The sequence below is a fragment of the Haemaphysalis longicornis genome, unplaced genomic scaffold (genome assembly GCF_048455015.1).
Source record: "Haemaphysalis longicornis isolate Haplotype H1 unplaced genomic scaffold, Haemaphysalis longicornis Haplotype H1 scaffold_7, whole genome shotgun sequence".
NCBI classification, from domain to species: Eukaryota; Metazoa; Arthropoda; class Arachnida; order Ixodida; family Ixodidae; genus Haemaphysalis; species Haemaphysalis longicornis.
The window spans coordinates 171,914,717-171,941,787 of record NW_027526422.1 but is presented as its reverse complement, the minus strand read 5'-3'; the positions used below and the strand labels follow the sequence as shown (position 1 = coordinate 171,941,787).

At 46.3% G+C, this 27,071-nt stretch overlaps 1 protein-coding gene and 2 non-coding genes across 3 annotated transcripts; all 3 read left to right on the top strand.

The window, feature by feature from the left end:
- Window positions 1-118: 118 nt before the first annotated feature.
- On the top strand, window positions 119-26,369 carry LOC144146661 (uncharacterized). The gene is made up of 2 exons (XM_077678593.1): window positions 119-385; window positions 25,905-26,369. The coding sequence occupies exons 1-2, from the start codon at window positions 119-121 to the stop codon at window positions 26,367-26,369; spliced, it is 732 nt and encodes a 243-aa protein (XP_077534719.1).
- Window positions 4,680-4,751, top strand: Trnat-ugu (transfer RNA threonine (anticodon UGU)). Its single transcript has one exon. It is a non-coding gene; the product is annotated as a tRNA-Thr (tRNA).
- Trnat-ugu (transfer RNA threonine (anticodon UGU)) lies at window positions 6,100-6,171 on the top strand. Its single transcript has one exon. It is a non-coding gene; the product is annotated as a tRNA-Thr (tRNA).
- Window positions 26,370-27,071: the final 702 nt, after the last annotated feature.

Genomic DNA, 27,071 nt, shown 5'->3' with positions numbered 1-27,071 from the left:
AAACACCATTTTTCTACATGCGGACGTTCGTGCGAGGCCTTATCGCGTCGAAGATTTCAGGGACACTTTGGCTCGTTTGGAACTGCTCCCCGAGGTGCTTGCCTTGGGGGCGTATCAAATGAACCACGTATGGGCCCTGACATTCAGGGACGAAGGCGGCGTAAAGCGCATGCTCGCGGCCACCGACGTGAAGGTGAAGGAGCGCCGGTGCCTCGTCATCGATCCGGCGAACCAAGATGTGCGGATGAAATTGCACTGGATTCTTTACGACGTGCCGGACGAGGAGGTGCGAGCGGCGCTGCTACCGTACGGGCGTGTCATCGACATCGGATGCGAGAAGTGGCGGGTCAAGGGCATGAACGAGAAAGGTTCGACGACGCGGTCGGTGACCCTCAGGCTCAACGCCGGCGTGAGGATCGACGACCTGCCGCACGAGCTCCGGGTTGCGGGCGGCCAGGCGCTCGTGGTCGTGCCAGGCAGGGCCCCCCTTAAAGGAGTACTGACACGAAATTTTTATGTTACGTTTTTTCGCTGCTATGCGTGCCTACCAGCCCACTAATCATAGAATGACAGATTAGACGGTCGAGCGCAGCGTAAACATTCATTTACGGCGTCGTTTATTCGTGCCAGTTTCGGTTTCGACAAAAAAACGCCGAGCGGCCGCCATGACAGCATGTATCACATGGCGTCACCATTCTTGCCGTATCGCTGCCTCTCTGGAAGCGTGCGCGAGCGACCGCACGCGCGCGCCCAGACCGGCCGAGGTCTTCGCCGTCCCCACAGGCCCGGGCAGCATGACGTCAGTCCCAAAACCATGACGTGTACACACGCCCGAGCAGCGCGCGCCAACCACAGCCAGCGCGTCGGCTTCGTCACGGGAGCCCCGACGTCGGCAGTTTGGGGCACGTAGCAGATGATGTCACGTCGGCCCGCTCTGGGCTTTCTCGTGCGGGCGAAGATTAAAATGGATTTTAAATATGTTTCGCTGAACGGTTGCTGTTGAAACTTGCTGGGAGATATCTCCTGATAAAAAGGAAGCGTTTTACATAGTTATCTCAGCTTTGAAATTTCGTGTCAGTACTCCTTTAATGTACGCGGTCTTTCTGAGCGCAAACGTCAAAGTCAATTGTACAGACTCATCAGCGAAAGGCAGTTAGACGTCGTGGCCTTTCAGGAGACTAAAGTAGAGACCGAGCAAAGCACGGAAAGAATGGTGGGGGTGTTCAATTCCAGTTATGAAGTCTGTGTCAGCCATGCCGTTGGTTTATCGGCTGGGTGTCTCATTTTAATACGTCGGAGCAGCGGTGCAGTAGTGCAAAACGTGATGTCCAGTTTGTCTGGGCGCTTTGTTATTTGTGATTTTATTTTTGCCTCAATAGAATGGCGTATTGTTTGCGTGTACGCGCCGACAAAAGCCGATGAAAGGAAAGTGTTTTTCGAAAAATTACGGGCGTGGCTTGGCACAGAACGGGTTGTCGTGTTAATGGGAGATTTTAATTGTGTGTGCTCGGCTCGCGATAAATCTACTTGTACACCTTATCGCGACTGAAGCACGATTGCATTGACTGGTATCACGGCAGATTTTGGTTTGGAAGACGTGGGGAATGCGTTGGAATGTAAGACGCAGATCCAATTCACCCACTTTCAAGGCACGAGCCACGCAAGATTAGACCGAGCATATATTTCGTTAGAACTTCTGCCGGAGTGCTCGGAGTATAGTGTTACACCCGTGTCGTTCAGCGACCATTGCCTGGTGTCGCTCTTGATTGGAAAGCGCAAAGATAAAAAGTCGTTCAACTGGGACTTGTGGACAATGAAATGCTTATTGTTGAAGGATGAAGAATTTGTAAAAGAAGTGACGAAAAAGATTAGCAACCTTGAAGAGGATACATGTGACTGTGCCTCTAAGTGGGAGAACTTCAAAGCAGAAATTAAGATGTCAGCATTGGAAAGGTCAGCTGCCTTAAATTATGAGAAAAGAAAAAAGGAAGCCCTGCTTAGAGCAGACCTGGAGACGCTTTCTGCACTAGAGTGCAAGTCACCTGGACTGTTCAAGGAAGACATTAAAACTTTGAAACATCAGATAGAGGCTATAGAACAAGAAAAATATCATGGCGCGATAGTGCGAGCTCGTGCGGAAAAGTTCATGTTAGGGGAAGCCCCTACAAAGAGAGCACTTAGCTCTGAAAAGAGATACGCTACCCGCAACTCTATCGCGGAAATAGAGAATGAAGGGCAGGTTCTCGATGAACAACAAGCAATTAGCAATGCTTTTTGTGAGTTTTATGATGGTTTGTTTTCGTGTCAACCTGTAGACTTAGAACGATTTAAGGACAATTTTTTAAATTTGGTGTCGACGATAGATGCAGAGGTAAAAGAAAATTTAGAATTACCAATTACAGTAGAAGAAGTTAGGAAGGCTATCGATGAATTAAGTCCTGGAAAGTCTCCAGGCCCTGACGGGTTGTGCACTGCGTTCTACAAAGCTTTCCGCAATCACCTAAGTCCAGTGTTATGTGACCTGTACACAGAAGCGTACACACTAGGAAGACTTCCACCCTCGTTCTCACAATCGCACACTGTTCTCATACCCAAAACAGATGTAAAAGAAGAGCTCAGAAAAGTTACTGCGTATAGGCCGATATCTTTAACGAATGTAGATTATAAAATATTAATGAAAGTCTTAGCAAGGAGGTTACAGAGTGTGATAATAGACATAGTAGGCGAACACCAAACATGTGGAATAAAAGGAAGGTCTATAACTAGTAATATACACATAGCACGGAGCATTCTCGATTGTTGTGACGGAATGGATGAGGTCGTAGCCATGCTACAAATAGACCTTGAGAAGGCCTTTGATAAGGTCTCACATGAGCTACTGTATACTATTTTGGAAAACATAAACCTAGGAAAAGTAATAACGGAGGGCGTAAGAATGGCGTATAAGGAGTGTTCAACAAGGCTGGTAATAAATAAGTCAGTGAGCCGTCAAATAATTGTCACGCGTTCAGTGCGGCAAGGATGCCCGCTGCCCCCTTTGCTCTTTTGTTTGTACATCGAGTCGTTTTGTGCTAGCATAATAAACAGCAATAATATTCATGGTTTCCAGTTGCAGGCGTGCGAGGTACGTGTATTGCCATACGCGGACGATATCGCTTTATTTTGTCGAGACAGAAAAAGTATTAGCAATGCAGTTGCGTTGCTTAAGACATTTTGTGAGTATACTGGGAGCACTGTAAATTGGAGCAAGTGCATGGGATTCTGGCACGGCAATTGGGACGTAACCCCTAGTGTCTTTGAAGGTATGAACTGGCAGGTTGTGCCGGTCAAATACTTAGGCGTGCCACTTGAAAACTACAGAGATAGCGATCCGTACTGGCGAAGCCAGACGACTGCGATGCGTGATAAAGCGGAAAAAAGGAAGGGAAGGGGCGTGCGCTGTCGATGTTTGCGCGCGCAACAGTGTGTAACATATTTTTGTTCGCGAAACTTTGGTACGTTTTGCAAGTGATTCACTGTTCTCGCGCTAATGTTCAGAGGCTGCATCGCGTTTGTGCTGTTTTTGTTTGGGGCTCGTCCTGGGAAAGGACGAGTAGGACGAATCTTTTTCGAAGAGTACGCGAAGGCGGTTTATCGCTCTCGCATCTTTTTTTGAGACAAGTGGTGAATCGTTTTTATTTCTTGCGCGAGGTAAAGGACCCCTTCCTGCGCACTGTTATTCAAGTCAGGTTAGGCAGGCTATTGCCCCAATTTATTGTTACGTCATGTCAAAGCTATAATGGCGGAGTACACGGGTATTTAAAAGAAGTTGTTCAAGCGACACAATTTCTTTGTGTACGGTTCTCTATGGAGTACTTGAGTGCTGTGTCGAAGAAAAAGTTGTATAAAGACCTTGCTGAAATCTGTTTTCCTGTTCCTTTATACCGATACATGTTTCCGGTGGGCACCGGGCAGAACGTTTTGAAACGTGTAAAAGCTATGGCCATTCCCTCGGGTGTTAAAACATTTTTCTTTAAACTGCACTATGGAGTGTTACCAGTTAAAACATGGATGTTAGAAAAGGGTCTGTTTGTGCCATGGGGTGTGGACTGTTCTTTGTGTAAAAAGCCCGAGACGGTGGAACATGTTTTTTTGGATTGTTGGGATGTGGTGTTTTTTTGGGACGTTCTTCAGCGAACATTGAAAAAGGAGTTTCCGTTGAGCCCTTATGGCATCCGGTGTCTGGCAGTGCAAAACGACAACGGAGTGCCTTACGACCTAGTGATGTTGCTGGTCCTCCACGGAATATGGAGGTCTCGAATGGCGTTTCGGCACTGTGACGTAGACGGAAGGCCAGCAAGGCAGTATTTCTGTGAGAGTGCCCAACGTATTGTAGAAATGTGGAAGAGTCAGAACTGTACTCCTGAATGGTTGCATGAATTTGAAAAGGTATTGTCTATGCCCCGTTTTTAGTTATGTAGCGCTGGCTTGAGTGAAGTCAGCGATTTTATCATATGTACCGTTGTTTCTGGATTTTGTTTGAAACCGGCAATAAAGAAAAAAAAAGCTATAGCTCAGTGGTAGAGCGCTGGTCTTGTAAACCAGCGGTCGTGAGTTCAACCCTCACTGGCGGCTTCTTTTTATTCGTTTATCAGAGCGTGCATAATATTGCTGTTACAAGCAATGGCAGGAAAAGCTGTGCCGCTATAGCTCAGTGGTAGAGCGCTGGTCTTGTAAACCAGCGGTCGTGAGTTCGACCCTCACTGGCGGCTTCTTTTTATTCGTTTATCAGAGCGTGCATAATATTGGTGTTACAAGCAATGACAGGAAAAGTGGTGCCGCTATAGCTCAGTGCGCGAAAAAACAACGAAGTGGGGTGGTCGCGCATTGTCTGTTTTCGCACGAGCCACGGTATGCAACCTTTTTCTTTTGGCAAAGCTGTGGTATGTGCTGCAGGTGCTTCATTGTTCACGAGTCCACTTGCAGCGAATGCACAGAGTATTCGCAGCCTTTATCTGGTCATCGGTGTGGGAGCGTTCCAGTCGGAGTAACCTTTTTCGCCGAGTAAGGCATGGGGGTGTTGGCCTGTGTCATGTATTTGTTCGCCAGCTTGTGAACCGGTTTACGTTTCTGCGTGGTACACGTGATCCATTTCTTCGCACTTTAATGCAGATTACATTAGTAGATGCATTGCCTATGTATATTGTTTCTGCTGTAAGTGTTAGATGTGGTGCCGTGAAATGCTATATGAAGGAAGTGGTTGAGTCCTTTCGTTTTCTTACTGTGAGATTTTCGGTAGAATATTTAGCCACTGTTTCGAGAAAAACCCTTACAAATAATTTGAGGGAGATGCTGTTCCCCGTACCACGTTATCGTGAAATGTTTAGTTCTGGTCCTGGGCAGGATGTGTTATCCCGTGTGAAAAAAATGGCAGTCCCAGCATCCGTGAAAACTTTCTTTTTCAAGTTACATACAGAAACGCTGCCTGTTAAAACATGGATGGAGGAGAAGGGGCTGTTTATTGGTTGGTCAAACATCTGTACGCTGTGTGCGAAAGCCGAAACAGTGGAACATGTTTTTGTGGAGTGCTGGGACGCCGTATTTTTTTGGGACGTTTTACAGAGAACGTTAAAGAAAGACCTGCCCATTTCAGCGCATGGCATTCGGTTCCTTCCGGTTGAGCGTGAAGATGAAGTCCCGTATGATTTGATCATGGCGCTAGGTTTGCACGCCATTTGGAGGTCCAGAATGGCTGTGCGACATGCGGACCCCAATGCGCTCACTGTAAGCAAGTATTTTGCTCAAAATGTCAGGTTGTTGTAGGAAGTGTACAAGTTACAGGACCCCGAACTTGAATGGCTTCCTGTTTTGGAAGAGCTATGTACTTTTGATGTTTAAGTCCTTCCGTCAGCCAAAGTTTGGCAGGCGGTTTTAATTTATCCGTGACTTGTATTACGTGTGTGCAAAAGGTAATAAAAAAAAATCCGCTATAGCTCAGAGGTAGAGCGCTGGTCTTGTAAACCAGCGGTCGTGAGTTCGACCCTCACTGGCGGCTTCTTTTTATTCGTTTATCAGAGCGTGCATAATATTGGTGTTACAAGCAATGACAGGAAAAGCGGTGCCGCTATAGCTCAGTGGTAGAGCGCTGGTCTTGTAAACCAGCGGTCGTGGGTTCGACCCTCACTGGCGGCTTCTTTTATTCGTTTATCAGGGCGTGCATAATATTGGTGCTTCAAACAAGGACAGGGAAAGCGCGTGCTGCTGTAGTTCAGTGCCACGGAGCAAGAATATATTCTTGCTCCGTGCTCAGTGCAGAGTGCTCAAGTAAAACTTCTCGCTTACGCAGATGATATTGCTGTTTTTTTTGTCGGGATCAAGAGAGCATAAGTGAAACAGTAAGGTGGTGAAGTCCTTTTGCAAAAAATCAGGAGCGGTAGTTAATTGGGATAAGTGTTCGGGATTTTTGCAGGGAAACTGGAACTCAACGCCCCCTCTTTTTCAGAACATACAATGGGCAGCTTTGCCGACAAAGTATCTCGGTGTGCCTCTGGAGCATTATCGTGGTACTGGGCAGCACTGGAGTGACAAAACAGAGAAGTTGAGGGAAAAGACAAGAAACTGTCAAGGGCGCAACTTTTCGATGTTTGCCCGTGCCATGATCTGCAACCTTTTTTTGTTAACCAAAGTGTGGTAGATGATACAAGTGTTATGCATGATTTGTGCAAATGTTCATAAAATCCACAGGGCTTTTGCTGTATTTATCCGGTCTTCCAGTTTGGAAAGAACTAGTCGTGCTAATATTTTGAGATCAGTAAGGAAATTAGGACTTGGTCTCTACCATTTATTTTTACGACAAGTTGTCGCGAGGTTTTGTTTTTTGCGAGACCAAAAGATTTATTCTTGCGCGTGGTTATTCAAGTCCGCTTTAAGAATGTGCTACCTGAGTTTGTTGTGTCCTCAAGCCGTCATTTTGGTAATGGGGTAAGGGGATACCTACGAGAAGTAGCCCTGTCACTTGAGTTTCTGAAAGTGCGGTTTTCACTTGAGTACCTGTCTAGCGTTTCGAGAAAGTGCCTGTACAAGGACCTGATCGATGTTTGTTTGGCAGTACCTCTGTATAAGTCGTTATATGGAAAGGGCACCGGATCTGATGTTCTCACCAGGGTGAAAAGAATGCCTGTAAAACCAGGTCTGAAATCTTTTTTCTTTAAAGTGCACAGCGAGACGCTACCTGTAAATGTATGGTTCGCAGATACAGGTTTCTTTACCCGATGGACAACAAACTGTAGTCTGTGTAAAAAGCCGGAAACGGTCAATCAGGTGTTTATTGAATGCTGGGACCCGGTGTTCCACTGGGACACCCTTCAGCGCCCGTTGAAAAAGGAGTTACTCATAACCCCACACGGAATGCGGTTCCTGCCCCTGGAAAGTGAGGGTGGTGTACCGTATGACCTAATCATGGTGCTCAGTCTGCACAGCATATGGAGGACGAGAATGGCCGTGCGAAATGCGGACATCAAGGCCTGGCCTCTCAGGGAAAACTTCTTGTGTGCCTTAGGAAGTTTTAAAACCTCTCTGTAAGCCAAGGCTGGCTGACAGGTTTTAACATTATGCATTTCTGTTTCTGTTCCGTACATATGTCTAAGCAGGCAATAAAAAAAGCTGAAGCTCAGTGGTTTAGCCCTGGTTTTGTAAACCAGTGTGCCTGAGTTCGACCCTCACTGGAGGCTTCTTTTTATCAGTATATCAATGCGTGCTTATTATGGTTGTGCAAGTAAGTGTGGCGAAAACAGGTGCCCTATAGCTCATTAGTAGAGGGCTTGCCTTGTGAAAGAGCGACCGTGAGTTTGGCCGTCACTAGTCGCTTCTTTTTATCCGCAGATTTTTACGAGAAGACCGAGAAGGCGGCAGTAGGGAATGCGGATGTGGCTATATTACAACGTGTACATAGCGCAGAGTGCATAACGATTTGCCATCCGTTTCTAAAGAATGCTCAAAAATGCGCAAAACCTAAAAGTGCGTCCAACTTTCGCTAAAATGGAGTCAGATTGATGGTCAAACCTTCAAGCATGAAATCAAAAACACGAAGAACGAACCCATGCGACGATTTTTCGTGCACTAATAAAATGCATCCTCGAAATATCACATTGCATTCCGATACGTGGTTTATGAGATACAGGACGTGGTTTATGAGATACAGGTATACTAATATACTGCTTCTGTATGATCAATGCGTGTATTTTTTTATCTAGAATCATTTTTGTTTCGCGATTTTCAAGCAACAGTTTCGACGCAATGCAATTCCGGTTTCACGCACGCACCTTGCATGTGTCTAGAGGTCTTATCAGACCTTTCGGTCGACCAAGCAATTTATGGGAAAATGCATTGTTTTTTGGCAGAACGCCATCAGTGCCACTAAGAAAGTTTTTGCTTAATGTGGGTCGGTTTTGCTTAATGTGGGTCGGACAAGTACACACAGAGAAAACGCGCAGCTCAGGGATCCTGCTCCTGGTGCCGCTAGCCTGTGGACACAGGCTGGCGACTCGCCCAAACAGGGACTGGAGTGGGCCTTTCGGTCACGGTGTCGGGATCTGTTGTCAGGTTACAGATTATTGTAAAATTCAATGGCTGAATTTCTCTTAGGTCAGTTTATCTTAAAGAGGAATTTATTAATTCGTACAAGTATGCTGGCCTCTGCCGTGTCAATGATGTTTGACACATTTTGGCTAGCCTGGCAATGTTTAACAATTTGTTTCCACTGGGCGGTCATTATATTAGACACGTCAAGGCAGGGACGTTCAAATTGGCAGATGGCGTAAGAAAGAATGTCACCATAAATACCGGGATGGTGACACAACCACGCTATTTTCATCGACTGAACTGACCAAAAACTGCGGGATAGGCTTCTTTGGCTTCTGTACAACGTGCTGAACAGCGCCGTTTGCGCTCCGCTAGCACCGTACAAGCAGGTCGGTGGGATGTCCAGGGAGCAGTGGCGCACCCGTGGCATTCAGGACAAGGATTCGACGTTGCGGTCGGTTACCCTGAACTTGAAGGAAAGGAGGGGTCATTTTTGGTGTCTTGCCACATACACATCGCGGGGCAAATGAGAAGGCGCTTGTCACCGGAAGGGCAGACAGTGTTTTCGCTGCCACAGCAGAGGGCACGTGTGACGGCAGTGTAAGGAGCCTCGGTTTTCTTTGTGTCTTCCCTTTGTGTCTGAGGCTAGTGACCGCGACAACTACGCCAGCGGTACTGGGCGGTTGATGGACGCAGACCTCTGCGAACACTTTGATTGATTTATTGTGGGGTTTACCGCGCCGACACTTCACAGGCGATGAGGCGCGCCGTATTGAGTGCTCCGGATTAATTTCGAACACCCGGGGATCTTTAACGTGCGCGGAAATCCAGAACACAGAGGCCTTTTTTTATTTTTGCCTGCATCAGAAAAAACGGCCGCACTGCCGACACGTGATGTATGAGGCAGACTCAGAGGACACCGCAGGACGAGTTGCCGATGAGGCGGCGACATGGGAGGAGTCGATAGGACGGGTTGAAGTCGAGGCTGGCCAATGCTTTCTCGCAAAAGGATCAGCGTGGTCAGCCAAAGCCGCCTTTACTTTACGCCTCTTTGGACGAGGTCAGCAGCCGGGTAAAAATACAGGGCACGATGTCTTTGTGAGCTCTCTTAGCGGACGTCGTGGGGATGGACGTCGGTGGTGGTGGTGGCGCCATAGCTGCTAGCGTGAAGCTGCAGCGCGAAAGCAACGGCACCGGGGAAGGGAAGGGGGCGAATAGCCCACCAGTTACGAACCGCTTGCGAAAGCGGAAGAATACGCGCACGGTGCGCGTCGTTTTGGTCGTCGTTTTGCGCCATAGTTCCGGTGCTATGTTCTTACCATAGTTCAAGGAAATGCCACTCCGGGTTTTCGAACTACACGCTAGACGGCGTAGAAGTGGCGCAGTTAAGTATTGCGAGGACTTCAGCGCTAGTCATGAATCCAATAGCAAAAAGAAGATAGAACGTCCGCCACAGGTTTTTAGAGATGGTGCTGTGTAGAAACGCCTGTATTGCGCGAGGTTAATGACAGGAAAGTGTATGCCAACTTTTCCTCACGTCTTGGCATGTGGCGTACAAGTACACTCAGAACCGTTCCCCTCCCTTTTCCCCCGACTTGCGTTTTGTTTTGCATTGTTGCCCAAATGAACGCCGGCCATGGTGGGAGTTTGTTGCAGTTGGTGTCAAATATGAGCTTCGTTGTTTGAAAATAAAGCCTTGTTGAAGTTTGTTTCTTAATTCATTGTCTTGTCTTATACACCGGACGTCGACTGACACAAAGTCTGGTGAAGTTAAATGTCACAAAAAGTTTGCGACAGTTACTGGTGACTGGCCGAAGCTTTAGCACATGAGGTTTTCTGCTTTCCAGTGTGCCGAACGTAAAAAATACGGGTTAGGTTGCGGTTCCAGTTCGGGTAAATTCAAAATTCATCTCGTTCTGGTTCAGTTCCCGTTCGAATAAATCGCGAACCGAACCGGTTCCTGAAGCGCATCGATGAGCAGAATTCTCACTGCAGTGAGAAAAAGATCAATAGTTTAAAGCAACCACACAAAATAGAAAAAAAATTCAAATTTCTGCCTTTTGCCACTAACAGCGATATGACTTCACAGACAACTTCAAGTAATTGGGCGAGATAATAGGGAAACAAGCGAAAACAATTGTGAACTCAGTACGGGACAACAAAAAAGGCGGGGATTACACACATTAGGCACTGAACAAACGAAGTAACCAAACAAACGATAGCAAAACAAACGAATACAAACAAACAAAACATACCAAAACAAACGAAGTAGTGACCATTCAGCGGCGACTTTCTCCCCAGCCCTTTAGTCGTCTAGGAACTATTTCGGGAGGTTTCGGGATGGAAGGTTCCATGAAGAGATGGGGTGTGTACGAGATTTCGGCGCACGATAAAGAACCCCAGGTGGTCAAAATTAATCCGGAGCCCTCCACTACGGCGCGCCTCATCGCCTGCGTTGCGTCGGCGCGTTAAACCCTACAATCAATCAAATCAATGAAGAGATGGGACAGGTGTACCCGGTCGGCATTTTTATTTTGGGTGAAAAATTCATACGTTGTTGGGGAGAAGGACTGAGATATCTGAAGTGCATTTGCATATAGAAGTAACTCACCCTTTGTAAAAAATCCCAAAGACGGCTTGGGCCACAGATGTGTTGGAGGACTCATGCGAAACTCGAAAATTTAACCCTTGTAATACCCGTGCTACACGAGTGTTTCGAAGGCCTTGGAGTCGAATGTCATTTGACTCAAATGACACCTTTGAGATGCTACACGACGTTTTTCAAAGGCATTTGGTTAAAATGGCATTTGAGTCAAAGGAGCACGACAACTGACCTTTGAGAGACTAAACGGCCTTTGAAACACGAACGGTCGTACCCTCGGGCTCAGTTTTTGCAAGCCGTAATAACAAAACCAATTATTTACGAGAAACATTTTGTGTTTGAAGTGCAAGATCTTCATAATTTTTCACTTGTTCACTCGTTTTCGTTCTCTGTCACCCGCTCTACGATTACGAGGTAACTTGGTACTCTCAACACCGGCGGTGCGAAAAAAGACAAAAAGAAACTGGCGGCCTTGTGCATGATTTGTGCGCACTTATAGATAGTTATCAATATGATCTCTAATAATTTATTTTTTTCCCATTTTAACTCAAATTACATTTTCGTCAAGAACGAACCATGGCAGCAGTGGCGACACCAAAACATGGCCGGCGAATGCGGAAACTTTCAAGTGCCTTTGAGAATCGCCGTGTAGATCGGCGAAACTCCTTCCAGTTCGAATGAAATTTGAAATTTCGAAGGTCATTCGACTGAAATGCCCTTCCAAACGCTCGTGTAGCACGGGTATAAAACACATATTATTGCAGCTATCGGCGGAGATACTTTTCTTTGGAGAATTTGAATACTTATAAAGTTTGGAGTGGATGACCGTTTTGTGGTCGGCAGATGAAATTCTATCTAATGAAAAAAAATTACAATCATGACAGAATAAAAAATGGCCGAACTGCCGGGTCCTCGTTTTCGCCATTTAAACCAGCCAGGGAGTTTAATTTTTTTAGTAATATTGGTTCGTAGCTTTCTAATTTCAGTGCCCATTTTTGTTACTTTAGCAAAAATGGTTGAATTTAAAAAATGCCCCGCACTGAAGATAATCCCGTCACTATTTTAATTTTAAAACGAGTGCAACACGCCATGTTGGATTTCGTTCACATTTTCACAAATCAAATTCAAGCTTCATTGTTATCCCACGCCTTAAAGCATGTTTCATTATTTGCGTGGTTTTGTTGCTGGAAGGAACAAAATATAATCTTATTAGCTGTATTGCGTTGACATAGTAAAGTCGTTTGTAACAAAGATCTTACGTCCATTTAAGACGAGAACTTGCCAGTACAGATTTGCCCTCTTTTCGCGACCTTACAAACTAGCGATTACACCAGGCATATTACGCAGTGAGGACAACTTTAGGGAAGTAAAATTTGGGCAGCATAAGGGACATCAGACGAAATAATAGAACTCTTGCTTTTGTTCTTATTCTACGGCTGAGGGTAACGAAAAAAAGCACAAAGTATTCGTGTGTGAACTCTGCGCGGAAGAATGTATTACCTAGTGATAGACCTTTCTTTTTGTTTACCCAAGGAAACACATTTGCCAGAAAATATTGGGGCTTTATACCTGCGCTATATTGAGCACCCTACACTGCAGTGCGGAAGAAAAATTTTGAGCACTCTGAAATGTTCAGCGAACGTGGAAATATCGACACAGAGGCGCTTTCGTCTTTCATCTACATCACAAAAACAGCAGCCGGGGGCGGCAATCGAACATGTATGTCTTCCAGTGGCTTAGCCACTGAATTACTCCTACGGATAACAGATCTGAAGTATTTGCACATTTTTGTGTGCGGTATCATTAACCAAATTGCGAAATGGAACTAGGAGTCACGTTTAGAATGGAGGACTTTCCGATTGCGGAGTGCAGCCATCCAGCAGCCTGAATGGTCCTGTACAGTCGCAGCAAATCAAGAGAAATTTGATGTTTCCTATAGCCTGCAGGAGGCCGGAAGTGCGTCATTTCTTTCGCTAAGACTTGCCCTCTGCGCGTGTTACTAGCAGCAATACACCAGTGGAACAATGCTGTGCATGTTTTTCTTCTCTTCCAACCTCTTGTAGAGCGTAAGTGTATGATCTGTGATTACTCCGAAGGTGAAAAGTGTGGGAGAGGTCGCGATATTGTTGCGCGAAAGATAAAAGCCCGAATGAAATTGACTGCGCATTATCAACAATGGATGGTCGAACCGTTTCGTAGTAAATCGGTTACCAGTATTTTCTTTGTTTTTTTGTTCACTTCTGTTTCAAGGTTATCGGGCTGACAAAAAAAAACTTTTCGGGTTCGATTTTAGTTTCGCCAAAAATACCGGCTCGGTTCCGGTTTGACATCCTGGTGCTTTTAGATTCAGGAGTTGAGGAAACAGTTGGCTGGCGAACCAGTCACTTCCGTGCACATTTTCTGTACAGGGAGGGGGGGTGGAAGGTGCCATGGATATCTCCCCATTTGCAGAGGTCACCGAAACAGTAAAAGTGTTACGGTACGTCATGATAAAATTGCATTCTTGAAATAGAGCCACTGGAAAACTGCGCGTGTCGAGCCATCGTGCACCATGATCATATGATTGCGCTATAAGCTCAGTTAAGTTTTCTCTTCACGATGTACGCAACGCTGACTTTGAGACGTGTTCTGAGCGCGTACGCCGTGAAGACACGCCCGTAACATACAGTTTAATTATGAAAGGTTAAGAATTGGACAAATCCCGAGCTAAGGACCTGTTTGGTGCTGTTATTAAACATAGATATTTTTGAATTACACGCCATTAAGTATCCCAATGCTCAAATACAATTCAAATGTCACACGAAGCTCCAAACCATGATGCCCGAATTTTATGTTGTCCATGTCTCATGCGTAATCTCCTCCCTAAAAAAGTAAGGTGGTCATATTTTTGCCCGACATTCTGATTACTGTATACGTACAGTGTTATTTTGCGTGGCTACCCACTTAACTGCCCCCAATGCGATGAGCCTAACACCACAGCTCATATCGCCTGGAGGAGTGCGCGTTGCTGAGCTGCCAGCTCGAAGACCAGGAAGCCCTCATCTCTCCGGCGAGGATGGCAGCCGCGGCACACGGCCTACCGGAATAGGCTGGCCGCCCACAGCTCTTAACTCTTTTTCCCCCTACCCCTTCCCTATTGTTTCAATAAATGTTTTTTATCTCTCTCTCTCTCTCTCTCTCTCTCTCTCTCTCCAAATCGACGCCTCGTACTTTCTTAACTGCGAGGATACCTACGCACACCTTGGGATACAGTGATTGAATCAGTGTCAAATTGTCAAACGTGTCCTTCCGTTGGTATAATCATCTTGCGTTTGCGTTTTTATTACATTGCGTACTGTGACTCCTCTGCACATACCCGATCCAGCACAGCCAATCAATCAGTTATCGACTACTTTACCTTTCAAAAAGGACGTTTACTGTAAACTGCTTTCCTGCTTATGTTATAGATACTTCTGTCTTTAGCATTCTCGAATAGTCAAGTATGCCTCAGTTACGGTCTCTAAAGTATTTTTTTTAAATTCGAAGACAACTCATATTTTAAGCCCACGCGTAGTTTTCTAAAGTAACAAATCCGTGGTACTTTTGTGGATGCCGCATCGCTCGTATCGGAGCGACTCGTCTGGTTGGTACCCTGCATAGTTCAAATTAACCCATTTTACAACGAAGCTGTATATGGCTTGGGATTTATGTATATTTGTTCACCATCGACAAAAACGCAGGGCGCCCCCTTTTTTTGTCCACAGTCCAGCCACGCGCGTGGCTGGTTTCGTGTAGCTCCCCGGGTTGGCGGTAGTCGTCCACACTAGACCATATTTATAAAATCAGCAGCTTCATAGCACGGCATTTCACTTGTGTGGTTTAGTTTCTATAGAATTCCAACCCAGAGTTAACATAATTCGCAATTGTGAGGCTTCGAAAGTGTCGACCAATGACGCTGCAAAAATGCCAGCCCGGTATTAGGAGCTAGGCACGGCGATGATTTTTGCAGTCGTCGACATCAACAGCAATTTCACCAACAGTGAAGGGTGGAAATGGGTGTTATAGCGTTACGGAGTACATTTCAGCAGGCTGGTTGGAGAAGACATCGGGCGACGACACGCAGAACGAGCAGTGGTTTGTTTTAAGGGGTGGGGGAACAGGCCTTTGCTAAGGTGCAGTAGGCAGATAGCAAGGGAAGATTCCTAGGTCGGCGCAGAGGGATGCGGGGTAAAATAAAGAGAGGGATAACTGAAGATAGCGTACATAACCATACAGGGCGACAGGAGACAGCCACAAACTGTGGTAGGAATCAAGAGGACTGGATTAAGATACGCAAACACCTTGAAGAGGAAGATAGATATCCAGGTACACGCTGCGACCAAGACGCAGCTTGGTGTCCAGAACAACCTGTGGTAATCGATCGGAGAGTATGTATGGGAAGGTTGTAATAGTGCGGCGGGATTAAGAAAAGGCAGAAGAGTGGCCATGCTTATACAACAGCGGGCTAACTTGAGAAGAGTGAAAGTACATTCACCCACATAAAAATTTATGGTTGAGATGAATGGTAACTGGTAAACAGGTGTGTTGAGGGGCGTTGTATCTGCGGACGGTAGTGAGAGTAAAGACCAAAGGAAAAATTGTTGGCGTGTTTTAAAATGGACATACAGAATTTGAAACGATCCATGGAGTTAGTATTGGTAGGTGGAATGAATGCCCACATTAAGGCCCTAGAGGGGTACACAGACTAGAACGGAAATCAAATTCCAGATGTGTGTCATGACCGGAACTTGATCATAGTAAATAGGGAGCAAAAATGCGAGGGTCGAATCCCGTAGGATGGTGGTAGGAGACAGTTCATTGTCGACTACTGCCTCCTCTCGGAGGGAGTTTATGAATGGTTGGATGACATGAGTATAGATGAAGAAGGGGGTCGCAGTCTGGAGAGTGATCACAAACGTATACACTAGAAGTTTGGTTAGCAGATGGGGGAAAAACGGGAACGGTCGGGGAAGTACCCAAAGCTAAGCAGTACAAGTTTACGGCTGTAGCAAAAAGCCTAGAGTCTGATATGACAAGAAATTTGGGGAAGAATGGGGGTATGGTACGCTCATCAAAACTATGCAGGAAAAAACAAAGCAGACAAACCAACTCGATGGAGAGGAAAGAAGACGCCAAGAAGCCTGCAGAACACAGAAATTAATGAGGCTATAGAGAGGCGTAGAGAGGCGTAAACAGGCGTACAGAGAGCTGAGGCAGGTCAAGAAGGCATGGAGGAGTTAGCAAGACGTGGACCTAAAATGGGGGAAATATAAGGAAGTAAAAGTGGAAGTGCAGAAATTAGTGCTGGTGAAAATAAAGGGTGAAACTGAGCGATGGATGGCGCAAATACGACGGGAGGATAGAGGTGCACTAAACAATGTTTAGAGCCACATGGGGAATTAGGTACACATACAAATACCAACTAGGGCGGTATAAAAAACGAAGAGGGGCAGATTCTTGGGGGGGGGGAGCAGACATTGGCATACGTTTGGGAAAATATCACCGAGATATTCTGTAAGGTCGGTAGAGTAGCCGCGCAGTGCCACAGGGATATCACAACGGGAAAACGAGAAGGTCGACAGATATCAGTAGCGGAAAAAGCACCCAAAAAGTTCCCCAAAATCAGCGCAGCAGGCACGGGTAGGATACCCATGTAGGTGGTCTGCCAATTGTTTGAAAAAGTAAGGAAATCCGTTCAGGGATAGAAAATAAAACAATACCAGATGCGTGGCAAGTAAGCAGGATAAGTTCAATTTACAAGGGCAAAGGAGGCAAGAATATACCGAGCTAGTATAGGCCAGTCACCGTCCCGTCAGCGCGGTACAGATAGGAATGCAGGCAGCAAAATTTGACCTAGAGAAGTAAATAGAAGAGAATAGCATACTGAGGGAACTTCGAAAGGGTTTTGAGAAGGCAGAAAACTATATAACCTCTTTGTCGTACGCTGAGGTGGCGAAAATGCAAAACCGACCTTTGTGGCTAGCCTTTCTAGATAAACTGCCATATGGCGAGGTTCTTCCTATGTGCGTTCTTTCTGTGCACGGTTACGAGGGGTGTCTGCAGTTGCACGTGTGCACTTGCAAGCATGGGTCCTATTATTAAGATCAGCGCCAATCAGGAACAACTTTAGCGGAAATTAGTGCTTACTTGTGAGATTACTATACACAAATATTTCCTGAGTGCTGAATACATGATCTCAACATACATTTCCAATCCGAAGGTCACAATCCTTCTGCTGGGCTGACTGTTACTCGGGCAGTAATAGCAATACTAAGATATGTTTTACTGAGCCGGTGAAATGGGAGTGGTTCCCTATTTCACTAATACATGCGATGAGCGGGCGGCCTTCGCCCTGGAAAGGAAACGTATCTGAACGTCCAGATCACTGCAGGTCAGGATGTGTGGTCGTTCAGCAGGTTCGTATTCGTCCCATGCATTCCTGCGGACCGCGGCTAAATTCGCACCCTGCCCGAAACTGCATTGGTTTCTTTGTTTACATGAGCATCCCTAAAAAGTGTGACTTTGTATCGAACATTCGTCGACAGTGTGCCATTTCAACAGTGTGCCACTTTTTGTATGCTGTGCATCGACAACTGTGTATACCTTCCGAAGAATATTGTGTGTTCCATGGACACCGGTTTTCTACCAAAATAGTTAGCAAATGCTTCCCCAATAAAACATTTCAAGGCCCAAACGTCACTGCTATGCAGACGTGTACGCGTTATAGCAAATAAGTAGCTGATTACAATTATAATTACATTCGTTAAAATATGATTGGTTACAGTGGTCAATTACAGCCCTGTAAAAATAAGTAAGGAATTACGGAAACGAAATCATTACTTTGGCGTTACTTTGCTTCAAAATTTTATTGCCGTAAGTCTACTCAAACTTCAACGAACTGCTTTGGACTACATGGTAAAGAGAAGGCTGGAGGCTTGCGTGAAGGCTGGAAGGCTTACCGTGGCTTCTGTGATATTTTGTTGAAGATTGTTAACTTTCAACAGGACTTGTTTCTGAAAATTGTCGTAGCTGATTCTTCTACATTTTTTCATTAAAAGTACAGCTGCTAGACCGAAAGCTGTCTCAATGCATGCGCTAGAAGGAACGGCGGTATTTTGACGTGGGAACAACTTGCGCACCACCTCGTAATTGCGGAGTAATTCGATGCTAGTGTCCATGTACTATATAAAGTGCCGCGCTTCGCGGTTGAAAAGCTAAAGAAAAAAATTACACAGCCTGCACTAGTATTGCTAGGCTGGAGATACAGCAGAGCTGGCGGCCCCTCTCCGTTTGGCTATTGCATCGTTATCATCTGCAGCAGACCACTATGTACAGCGCAGGACGAAGTCCTCTCTCATCGACCACCAACCACTCGTGTCCCGCGCCGCTCGACTTCCTGCTTTGCCTCCGAATTTCTCTACTTCGCCCCTGCATGGAACAACTGACCTTCCTCTTTCTCTATACTCGTACCTCGGTGACCACTGTGTCAGGCCGGTAGTCCACTGGTTGTCCCTTCTCCTAATTACGGGGCCAGCCCTAGTCCACTCTTTTATCTATTTCAAATTATGATACCATCTACTCTAGTTGGCTTCCTGATCCAGGAAGCTCGTTTCCTGTCTCTAAGTGTTACTCCGATGATTATTTGTTCCATGGACTGTTCAGCCGACCTAAGTTATCTTTCTAGTTTGTAGTAAGGCGCCAAGTTTCCGCTCCATATGTCAGCACCTGACATTTGTTTCTGAACTTGCCGCGAAAATTATTCGTAACTGGCAGGTCCGGATCGTTTCGTCCGCATGCAGGCTTTCACATTTATCCCAAAGTGTACTGCGTTATCACGCACTTCAACCCACGGCCGAGTCCAAAGCCAACGCCCGCTCTACGAATCCGAAGGAAATGGTGTGCGCCCAGACTGCGATTTACGGCTCAATCCGATAGATGCCTGTTTCGTTTTCGAGGAACCCAGGTTTGATTCCGACCACGGGAATCGTTTTTAGAGTAAAGCTTTCTAGCTTTACCAGCCAACGGTTCTTTCGTGGCCTGCGGGACAAGGAACTCCCAACGCGGGGGTGGCGGAGGGGGTGGGGGGTTCACTCACGGAGCGCGGTGTAGATGGCGCTGCGAATGGTTACCCAGCGTTCCCTGCGCAGGTCCTTCCTCACAGCGGCGGGCACGCCGGAGTAACGGATTTGTCGTCTGCTTTAGCGACGGTTGCTTTGGGCGTAGTTTTCGTTTGGGCGCCTGGGGAGGGGAGGGCGCTTTGAAGGCGACACATGCAACAAGATTGACGGGAGGGAGTGAGAGAGAGGACAGGACGAATTAGCGTGCGTGTCGCCTTCCTGCTCACCCTTCGAAAGACGTTCCCCTCAGTTTTGTTTCCGCCGACGCACGTTCGTTCGGGACGCCACCCACGGCTTAAGCGGAACCCCGTTAGCGACACCATCAATTCATCGTAGGCTGCCATGGGGAGGTCACGCAAACTGAAAACTGCAGAAGAACAGCGGAATCACTACGCTCGACGAGAAGAACGGCGCCGTCTCTCTCGAGAGCGCTGTAAGCCGGATCCGACACACGCTACTAGACATTCCGAGCGTATGCGACAAGCACGGCAAGAAAACGATGAGCTTCGTTAAACAAAAAATGCTGCGAAGCGAAAGATACACATCGCGAAGCAGACAATGATGCGAAAGGAGCGAAGTACCACGACGCCAAGGCGGCCATGTTCCAGGGAGCCACGTCGAAAGCCCAGCGCAAGTTTCTCGACTTGCTATTTGGGTTCCCCTGCGCCGTGTGTGATGGCCTGTGGTATGGCAGCGACTTGTCGCGCATTTCAGCTGTGCAGAACGCCTGAAAGAAAACTGCTGCCATTGACGCCCTCGATTGTGGCTTCCCCGGAGAACCTCTTTCTGCTTTCGAGGTGTGCTGTACATGTAAGCAGTCTTTACTAGACGGTAAATTGTTGTGGGTGTAGTTTAAAGCTTTGCTTTGCAGCCACCTTCACAGCGTGGAGTGGAGCCATTTTTCTAACCTCGAAGCTGTTCAGCAAATCGTAATTTTTCGTGTCCGCAGTTAAAGATATCAAGAAAGTGCCAAGCCCCGCACGTGAGCGCGGTCCGCTCGGCGACCGCCCAGCGTAACGGGCGCCCATTTGTCAAGCCAAATATACTCACCGAAGAAGATTGGCCAAGATTGGCAAAAAAAGCTCTCCCGCCCCGCGCCTCGTGCCATGCCCTTGACGTCATGCGCGTGGTGCCGGGCAAGCATTCCTTCCAGCAAACCAGATTTAGCAAAGCTTCTGCTTTGCATATACAATGTTAGCTGAGCTAAGCCAGCTACATTTTTTTAACGGTATGTCCCACAAAGTCACTCATCATCGTCGTGATCAGTAGCAGCAGCGGAAGCAGCAGCATTCTTATGCCCCCTCCAGGACGAAGAATTCCCTATTGACCTCCAACCGCTTTTGTACTGCGCTGCTCGAGTGCAGAGTTTACTACCCCCCCTCAATTTCTTTATTTCATCTCTCCATCGGATTAATGGCCTTTTCCTTCTTCTAGAGCGCTCGCTTAGTATCCTCTCTGTTATCCTAGTCGTCCACCGTTTGTCGGTTCCGCTTACTATATGGTCGGCCCAAGTTCATTTATTTTTATTAGTTGAGGTATGATATCCTCTACTCTAGTTAGTTCTCTGATCCAGGTCGCTCTTTCGCTGTCCCTGAGTGTTACGCCTAACTTAATTCGTTCTATGGCCCTTTGAGCTAACATAGGTTTTCGTTCTAGTATTTTAGGGAGCTACCAGGTTTGATATCCGGATGTCATGAGCGGCGTCTAAACTGATTGTAGGTTTTTCTTTTCAGTGGCACAGGTAGCTTAATTTTCATTATTTGGAAGTGCTTGCCGAGTGCTCCCCAACCCATACCTACTCGGCGGCGGATTTCACAGCCGTGGTTTGGGTGAGCGCTAATAATCATCTGACGAGGTAGTTATTTTCTTTCTATTAGTTATTTTTTTCTTTTACTTCTTCTAGAATTTTGCTTCCTAAGCTGAAGGAGACTTTCTTGACATGCTTATTTCTTATTACTTTAGATGGATTGATAATTATATTTACCCCCACGGCCGTGTTTTCTAATTATAGTTCCCCAAGCATTGTTTGCAGGTGTTCTGCGATCTCACTCAGCAAGATCGGGGTCCGCAAACATCAAATGCCTGAAGCATTGTTTGTTTATCCTTAAACCTATGTTTTCCCAATCGAGTTTTCTAAATACCTCCTCTAAACATGCTGTGAATAGTTTTTGAGAGGTGGTATCTTCTTGTCTTGCTCCTTTTCCAGTACCATGTACCTCCCTATTTCGAGAGACCCACGGTTATGCCTTCGTCACTTGCAGATTTTCCTCTTTTCATGACCTGGACAGCCTTTGCTACCTCCTGTTTACTTACTAGTGGGGCATCCCAAGTTGACCTTGTACTCCCAACAGTTTCGCCTGGTCTAACCTCGCTTGCATACAGCCTGGTGTAGAATCGTTCTGCTATCTTTATTACCTCGTTCAATTGCGCGTGTTGTTACCCTGCTCGTCTCTAAGTGCGTTCTTCCCTTCTTTGCCGATGGCTAGCTTTCTCTTACTAGCTTTTAAGCTTCCAACTATTTCCGACATTTCATCAATCACTGCCATGTTATATGCACAAATGTCGTTTCTTTTACTTCTGCTAATCAGTTTCGACAGCTCAGCTAACTCTGTCTGATCTGCCGTAATTTAACACTTTCAACTTTTACATGTCACACAGTTCCATGTTTTGCAATGTGACACAGTGTTGCAAAATAAAGGTTGTAATGCTGGGACAGCAACGTCGGGTAGGAAGTTGATTGATTGTACGTTTTAACGCGCCAACGCAACGTAGACGATCAGGCGCGCCGTAGTGGAGGGCTCCGGATTAATTTTGACCACTTGGGGATCTTTAACGTGCGCCGACATCTCGTACACACGGGCGTTTTTGCTTTTCGCCTCCATCAGAAAAGCGGCCGCCGCGGCCGGGAATCGAACCCGCGACCTCGTGCTCAGCAGCGCAACGCCTTAGCCACTGAGCCACCGCGGCGGGTGTCGGGTAGGAAGTAACATTCGTCAACACATTTCTGCGGTTGTTTCAGTATATAGCCTGCATTCATGCAGCTCTTCCTTTGTAGCAAAAAAGAAACGATCCACACAGGATTGCAAATGATGCTAATTTTTATATGAAGAACCAAAACTCTCGGTACGATGACCTTTAACAGAGCGAAGTTGTCATCTTCTGGCCGCTAGAAAACAGGTAATCTTGACCCCTGGAATTTATTTTCTGGGACTGAGTTCATTTCGACATTTTTCAAATACATCAAACCTCCGCAAGTTATCCAGGTTTGTTTATTTCCCGCCAAAGCTTGTGGAATCATGCATAGAAGACATACAGTAATACTTCTTAAACTCGAACTCGCATATCTCGAAAAATCGGCTGTCCAACTTTTCCGCGGCACCGAAGCATTTCCAATACGTTCCATGTATTTTTTGACCTTTATTACGAAGTATTTTGTGGTCATACTGCGGACATCTCGAACTCTCGACTGAGACTGGAACGAAAAATTCGCCGCCTCAGACCGTTTCGCAAGATTCGCGCGATGCTGCCGCGTTAAAATCCCTCATTTTTTTTTCTCGTTTAGCCGCGCCTACCACAGAGCCGATGTTTTACCCGAACGTGAAGTCTGAGTCTGGAGTCATATCAACTTCGTCAAGGGACCCTGTGGCACGTCATGTGACAGTAGGGACATGCCCAGAGGTACAGGGTACTAGAAGATAGAGGTGTGTCGTGCGGAGAATAACATAATTGAGAGCACGGGTCCCTTTTACGATGAAAAAAAGAAATGGTATGGAGCGCAGGCGCTCCCCAGAGAACGCCTGTTGCTTCCAGCGCCACCTATAAGTTTTTAAACCCAACTCAACAGTTAGTTGAAGTGCTTTATAAACCTTCATGCCATAAAATAAAGAAATAACATTATTTTATGTAATAAATACTCACTCCTTACTAGGCCCGAGCGCGGCCGCTAAGCACACCAGCATTACGCAGTTCTTTTCTGCTAAGTAAAATTGCAGTGCCACAAAACCCAGCCGGTCAACGTCTCTTGTAAGCTTTTTTTTCTCTTTCAAACCTTTATGGAAAGCAAGATTGGAAGCTGCTGTTTAAGAGCGTCTAAGTATTATAGCGCCTTTTTTGCAAAGAAGTCGATATTTCATGGCAATTCGCGCAACTGTGCTTATCTCTAAAATCCGTGTATCCCGAAATATTTCCCGGTTTTCAATACTTAAAGTTAACGGGAGATTACTGTATTCCTTTCGTGAGAACAGTGTATTTTTGTCAATACAAAACTACTTTCCTCTCTTTTAAATTTTCGCTAAGAAGAGGCCTTGGCAACGGCCGCTCACACTGTAGATTTCCTTCCGCTTTCAATGCCGCAACGATCCCCGGAAAACAAGCACCAAGTGTACCGTGCGGAAGCGAGTCGCATCGTGCAGGAATTATTGCTGCCCGCTACAGTGGAGATAAGCATCAAATCGCGGTACGTGACAGAGACCCAGTTCGAAGTTCCTCACATCCCTGCCTTACCTTCTCTGCAGCCATTTACTAAGGTATATAAGCCGCAAAAGTCTCGGCAGCAAACACACTTCAGTAGCAGTCGCCGTTCAACGAACCATAAGAAATGAACGCCCTGGTAAGCGCGCAACTAAACTAGGAGACCTTTCCACTTCCGCTAATGAGTGTTTTCTTTTAAAGCTACTACTAATTTGCCCGTATTAAGTTCCAGCAATACAAAAACTCTTCATGCAGTACTATAAAGTGGTCGGAGACTAAACTGTAGTGCCTTTTCGATTGGCTCTGGGATTTCTATATTTATGACACGTAGATTTTTTTATTGTAGTGCTCTGTTTATCTGGAATATAGATTTCTGAAATTGTGTAATTCGAGCCTCAATTTGCAGCTGGCCTAAAACCAATATTTTTTCTCGTCTTTTCCCTTTCCGGCAGAAAATAATACGAACAAAACACGTCAGCAGAAATGGCATAGAAGCTGCACGGGGATTCCTTTGGGGCCCGTTAGGACTAGGAAAGAACACGGATCACATCTATAGCCGCAGCTGCGGAGCTGCATGTTGACTCTTCCCCACTCTTCTCACCTCTCGTTCGCCTGAACAGCCCGCCTTGGGGGAATGGATGCATGATGTACTATCGGCGTCAAATGAAACCCGAACACGAAAATATGAACCTGAACGCACAAATAGCGCGATTTCGTTCCATGCAAGCCAGAATGACGCATGGCTTAGTTACGAAAACAAAGTTGGAAAAGTGGATTTTCAAATATCACAATAGCCTGCCATTACATAAACTCTACGTACAGTATTTTGCGATTTTGCACGTTCTGGTTCATATTTTCGTGTTCGTGTTTCATTTGACGTCGACAGTACATTGGCCGTACATTCCCTCTGGAATTTGGTACCCACGTGTCAGGGCGCCATAACAGCTTTGCTAAAGTGCCCCAATCGGGCACTCGATCCCCCATATACGTAGTGGTGCGTGTAAAATAGTCGAGTGCACTCAGTCACGCTGCGCCACTGTCGACGCGCCTACGACGAACAGGTTTTACTTAAAAGTGCGTCTTGCAAAATGCTCAGTGTGCCGCGCTAAGCAACATCCCCCCCCCCTTTTTGTTTTCACCGGTGACATGCCATGAAAAGAGCGCCAAATTTTCCCAACTGTATGCACTCGTAGCGTACAGGGATCCGTTGCGCTCCCCAGGAATGCGCTAAGCGCAGTCAGCACTACCTAATCGTCCAGCTGGAATCTATTCAAAACATAGCCGCAAGATTTATTACACGCAAGTATGACCGTCATCTTAGCATTACCCAAATCAAACAAGAGTCATCACTCCAGCCGCTAGATACCCGTCGCACCATCGCGCTATTATGCCTTTTTCATAAATACATAGTTAGCATCAGACCTAACTGGCTTCCTCTTAATGCTCCAGTACGTACGTCACGGCGCCTTCATAATAGTTATAGTTTCACGGCCATTTTTGGCATGACTCTTGCTTTCAATTCATCAGCATTGCCTCGAGCAATGATGCGGTGGAATGATCTTCCTGACCGAATTGCATCCATATTTAGTGGAAATAGCTTTACCGATCTTCTGCACCGACATCTTTCTTAGTAATTGTGTAATGATGAATGGCCAGAATAATATTGTTACTGTTTATGGATGTTTTCCCCTTGTATTTCAGTGTTTTCGGATATTTAAGACCCCACAAAAACCCTGTGGGTTTGTAATAATTGTTTATTAGAAATGTGTATGAGTGTTTCATTTACGTCTGTAAGCTGATTACCCCAACTTTATATTGTGTACTTGTTTTTTTCTTTTTCCCCACTGTTTTTTAAGGTTCTTACAAAACTGTAACCCCTTTCATTCAATGCTCTTCAATGAGCCCCGTAAGGTACAATAAATAAAGAAATAAATAGAAGCAAAGAAACATCGCGTATTACAGAAGCTGAGTCCTCGAGAAATATTGCTGTTTGTCCTACCTCCTGTTTTTTCAGAAAGCTTTCTTGAATAAAAGAACAGCAGTTCTCAGTGGTAATTGTAGTTATGATTTGATATAACTGATATTTGCATTGCCCTAACACGTTTCGGTGTTTTCTTTTCTTTTGTCTCTTTCGTCAGATCTCCGGACTTGTACTCTGCGCCTGCTTGGCCGCAGCCTTTGCAGGCGGGATTATTGGTGGCTACGGTGGCGGCTTCGGAGGCGGCTACGGAGGAGGCTATGGTGGAGGCTTCGGTGGAGGCCTCGGCGTCGGTGGTGTCGGCGTCGGAGGCGGCTACGGAGGAGGCTATGGTGGAGGCTTCGGTGGAGGCCTCGGCGTCGGTGGTGTCGGCGTCGGAGGCAGCGTCGCCCTTATTAGCGGAGGACCTGGCTACGGCAAAGTGGTGGCGGGACCTGCATTCCTGGTCAAGACTCTGCACCAAGTGAACAAGCTTCATGGTGGAGGCGCAACTGTGGCCCACTCAGGCCTCGGAGGAGGATACGGCGGCGGCTACGGAGGCCTCGGCTACGGCGGCGGATATGGCGGCGGCTACGGTGGTGGCTATGGAGGTGGCTATGGTCTCGGCTACGGCATTAAAGGGTAATTTTAAGCAAGCGATATAAAACTGCGAAGAATAGAAACCACCCCGCAAATCCTTCACGAGAAGTCAGGCGCTATGTTCTCACCACCGAATGTAACTCCAGGTGTTCGATCCACAGGCCAGTCGGCGTGGAAGTGGCGCAGTTACGTCCGACCTTCAGCGCTAGTCATGGATGCAATAATATTTGGAGACAGAACTTCGGCCGCAACTCCATACACATTATCCCTTATCGTTACGCCTGTCTCGCGCTAGTTGAATGCTCGAAAGGCGTTTAACAAGCTTTTTCTCGTCCTATTGTGCGGCGTAGTGAGTTCACATATCCTGGGAATCTTTCACCGCGCTCCACGCCACCTGATTTAGACCATTCCTATACTGAGTGCAACGCTAGCAGTCTTTTGAGGTTGGTGTGAAATATCTGCTTGTTTGTTTGAAGAATAAAGAATTGTTATTTTTACTTGCAAATTTATTGTCTCAATCACAGCACGTCTTACGTAGGATGACAGAAAATCTGTTTTAAGTGAAACGTCACAACACGTTTCCGAGAATTTTAAATCACGAACCACGAACTTTTGTAATTTTATGTTAAAAAGGTGAGGGAACAGTTGGCTTGCAAACTGAAACGATCAATTCCACGCACATCTTTGATACAATTAGCGAGGTTATTCACCATACGGGAGAATTTACTCGAACAGAAAATGCGGAAGC

Coding starts and splice junctions, on each gene's coding strand:
- LOC144146661 (XM_077678593.1), top strand. CDS start 119: ATGAACCACGTATGGGCCCTGACATTCAGGGACGAAGGCGGCGTAAAG. Junction 386..25,904: donor AAGGTTCGACGACGCGGTCG/GTGACCCTCAGG, acceptor CTCTTTCGTCAG/ATCTCCGGACTTGTACTCTG.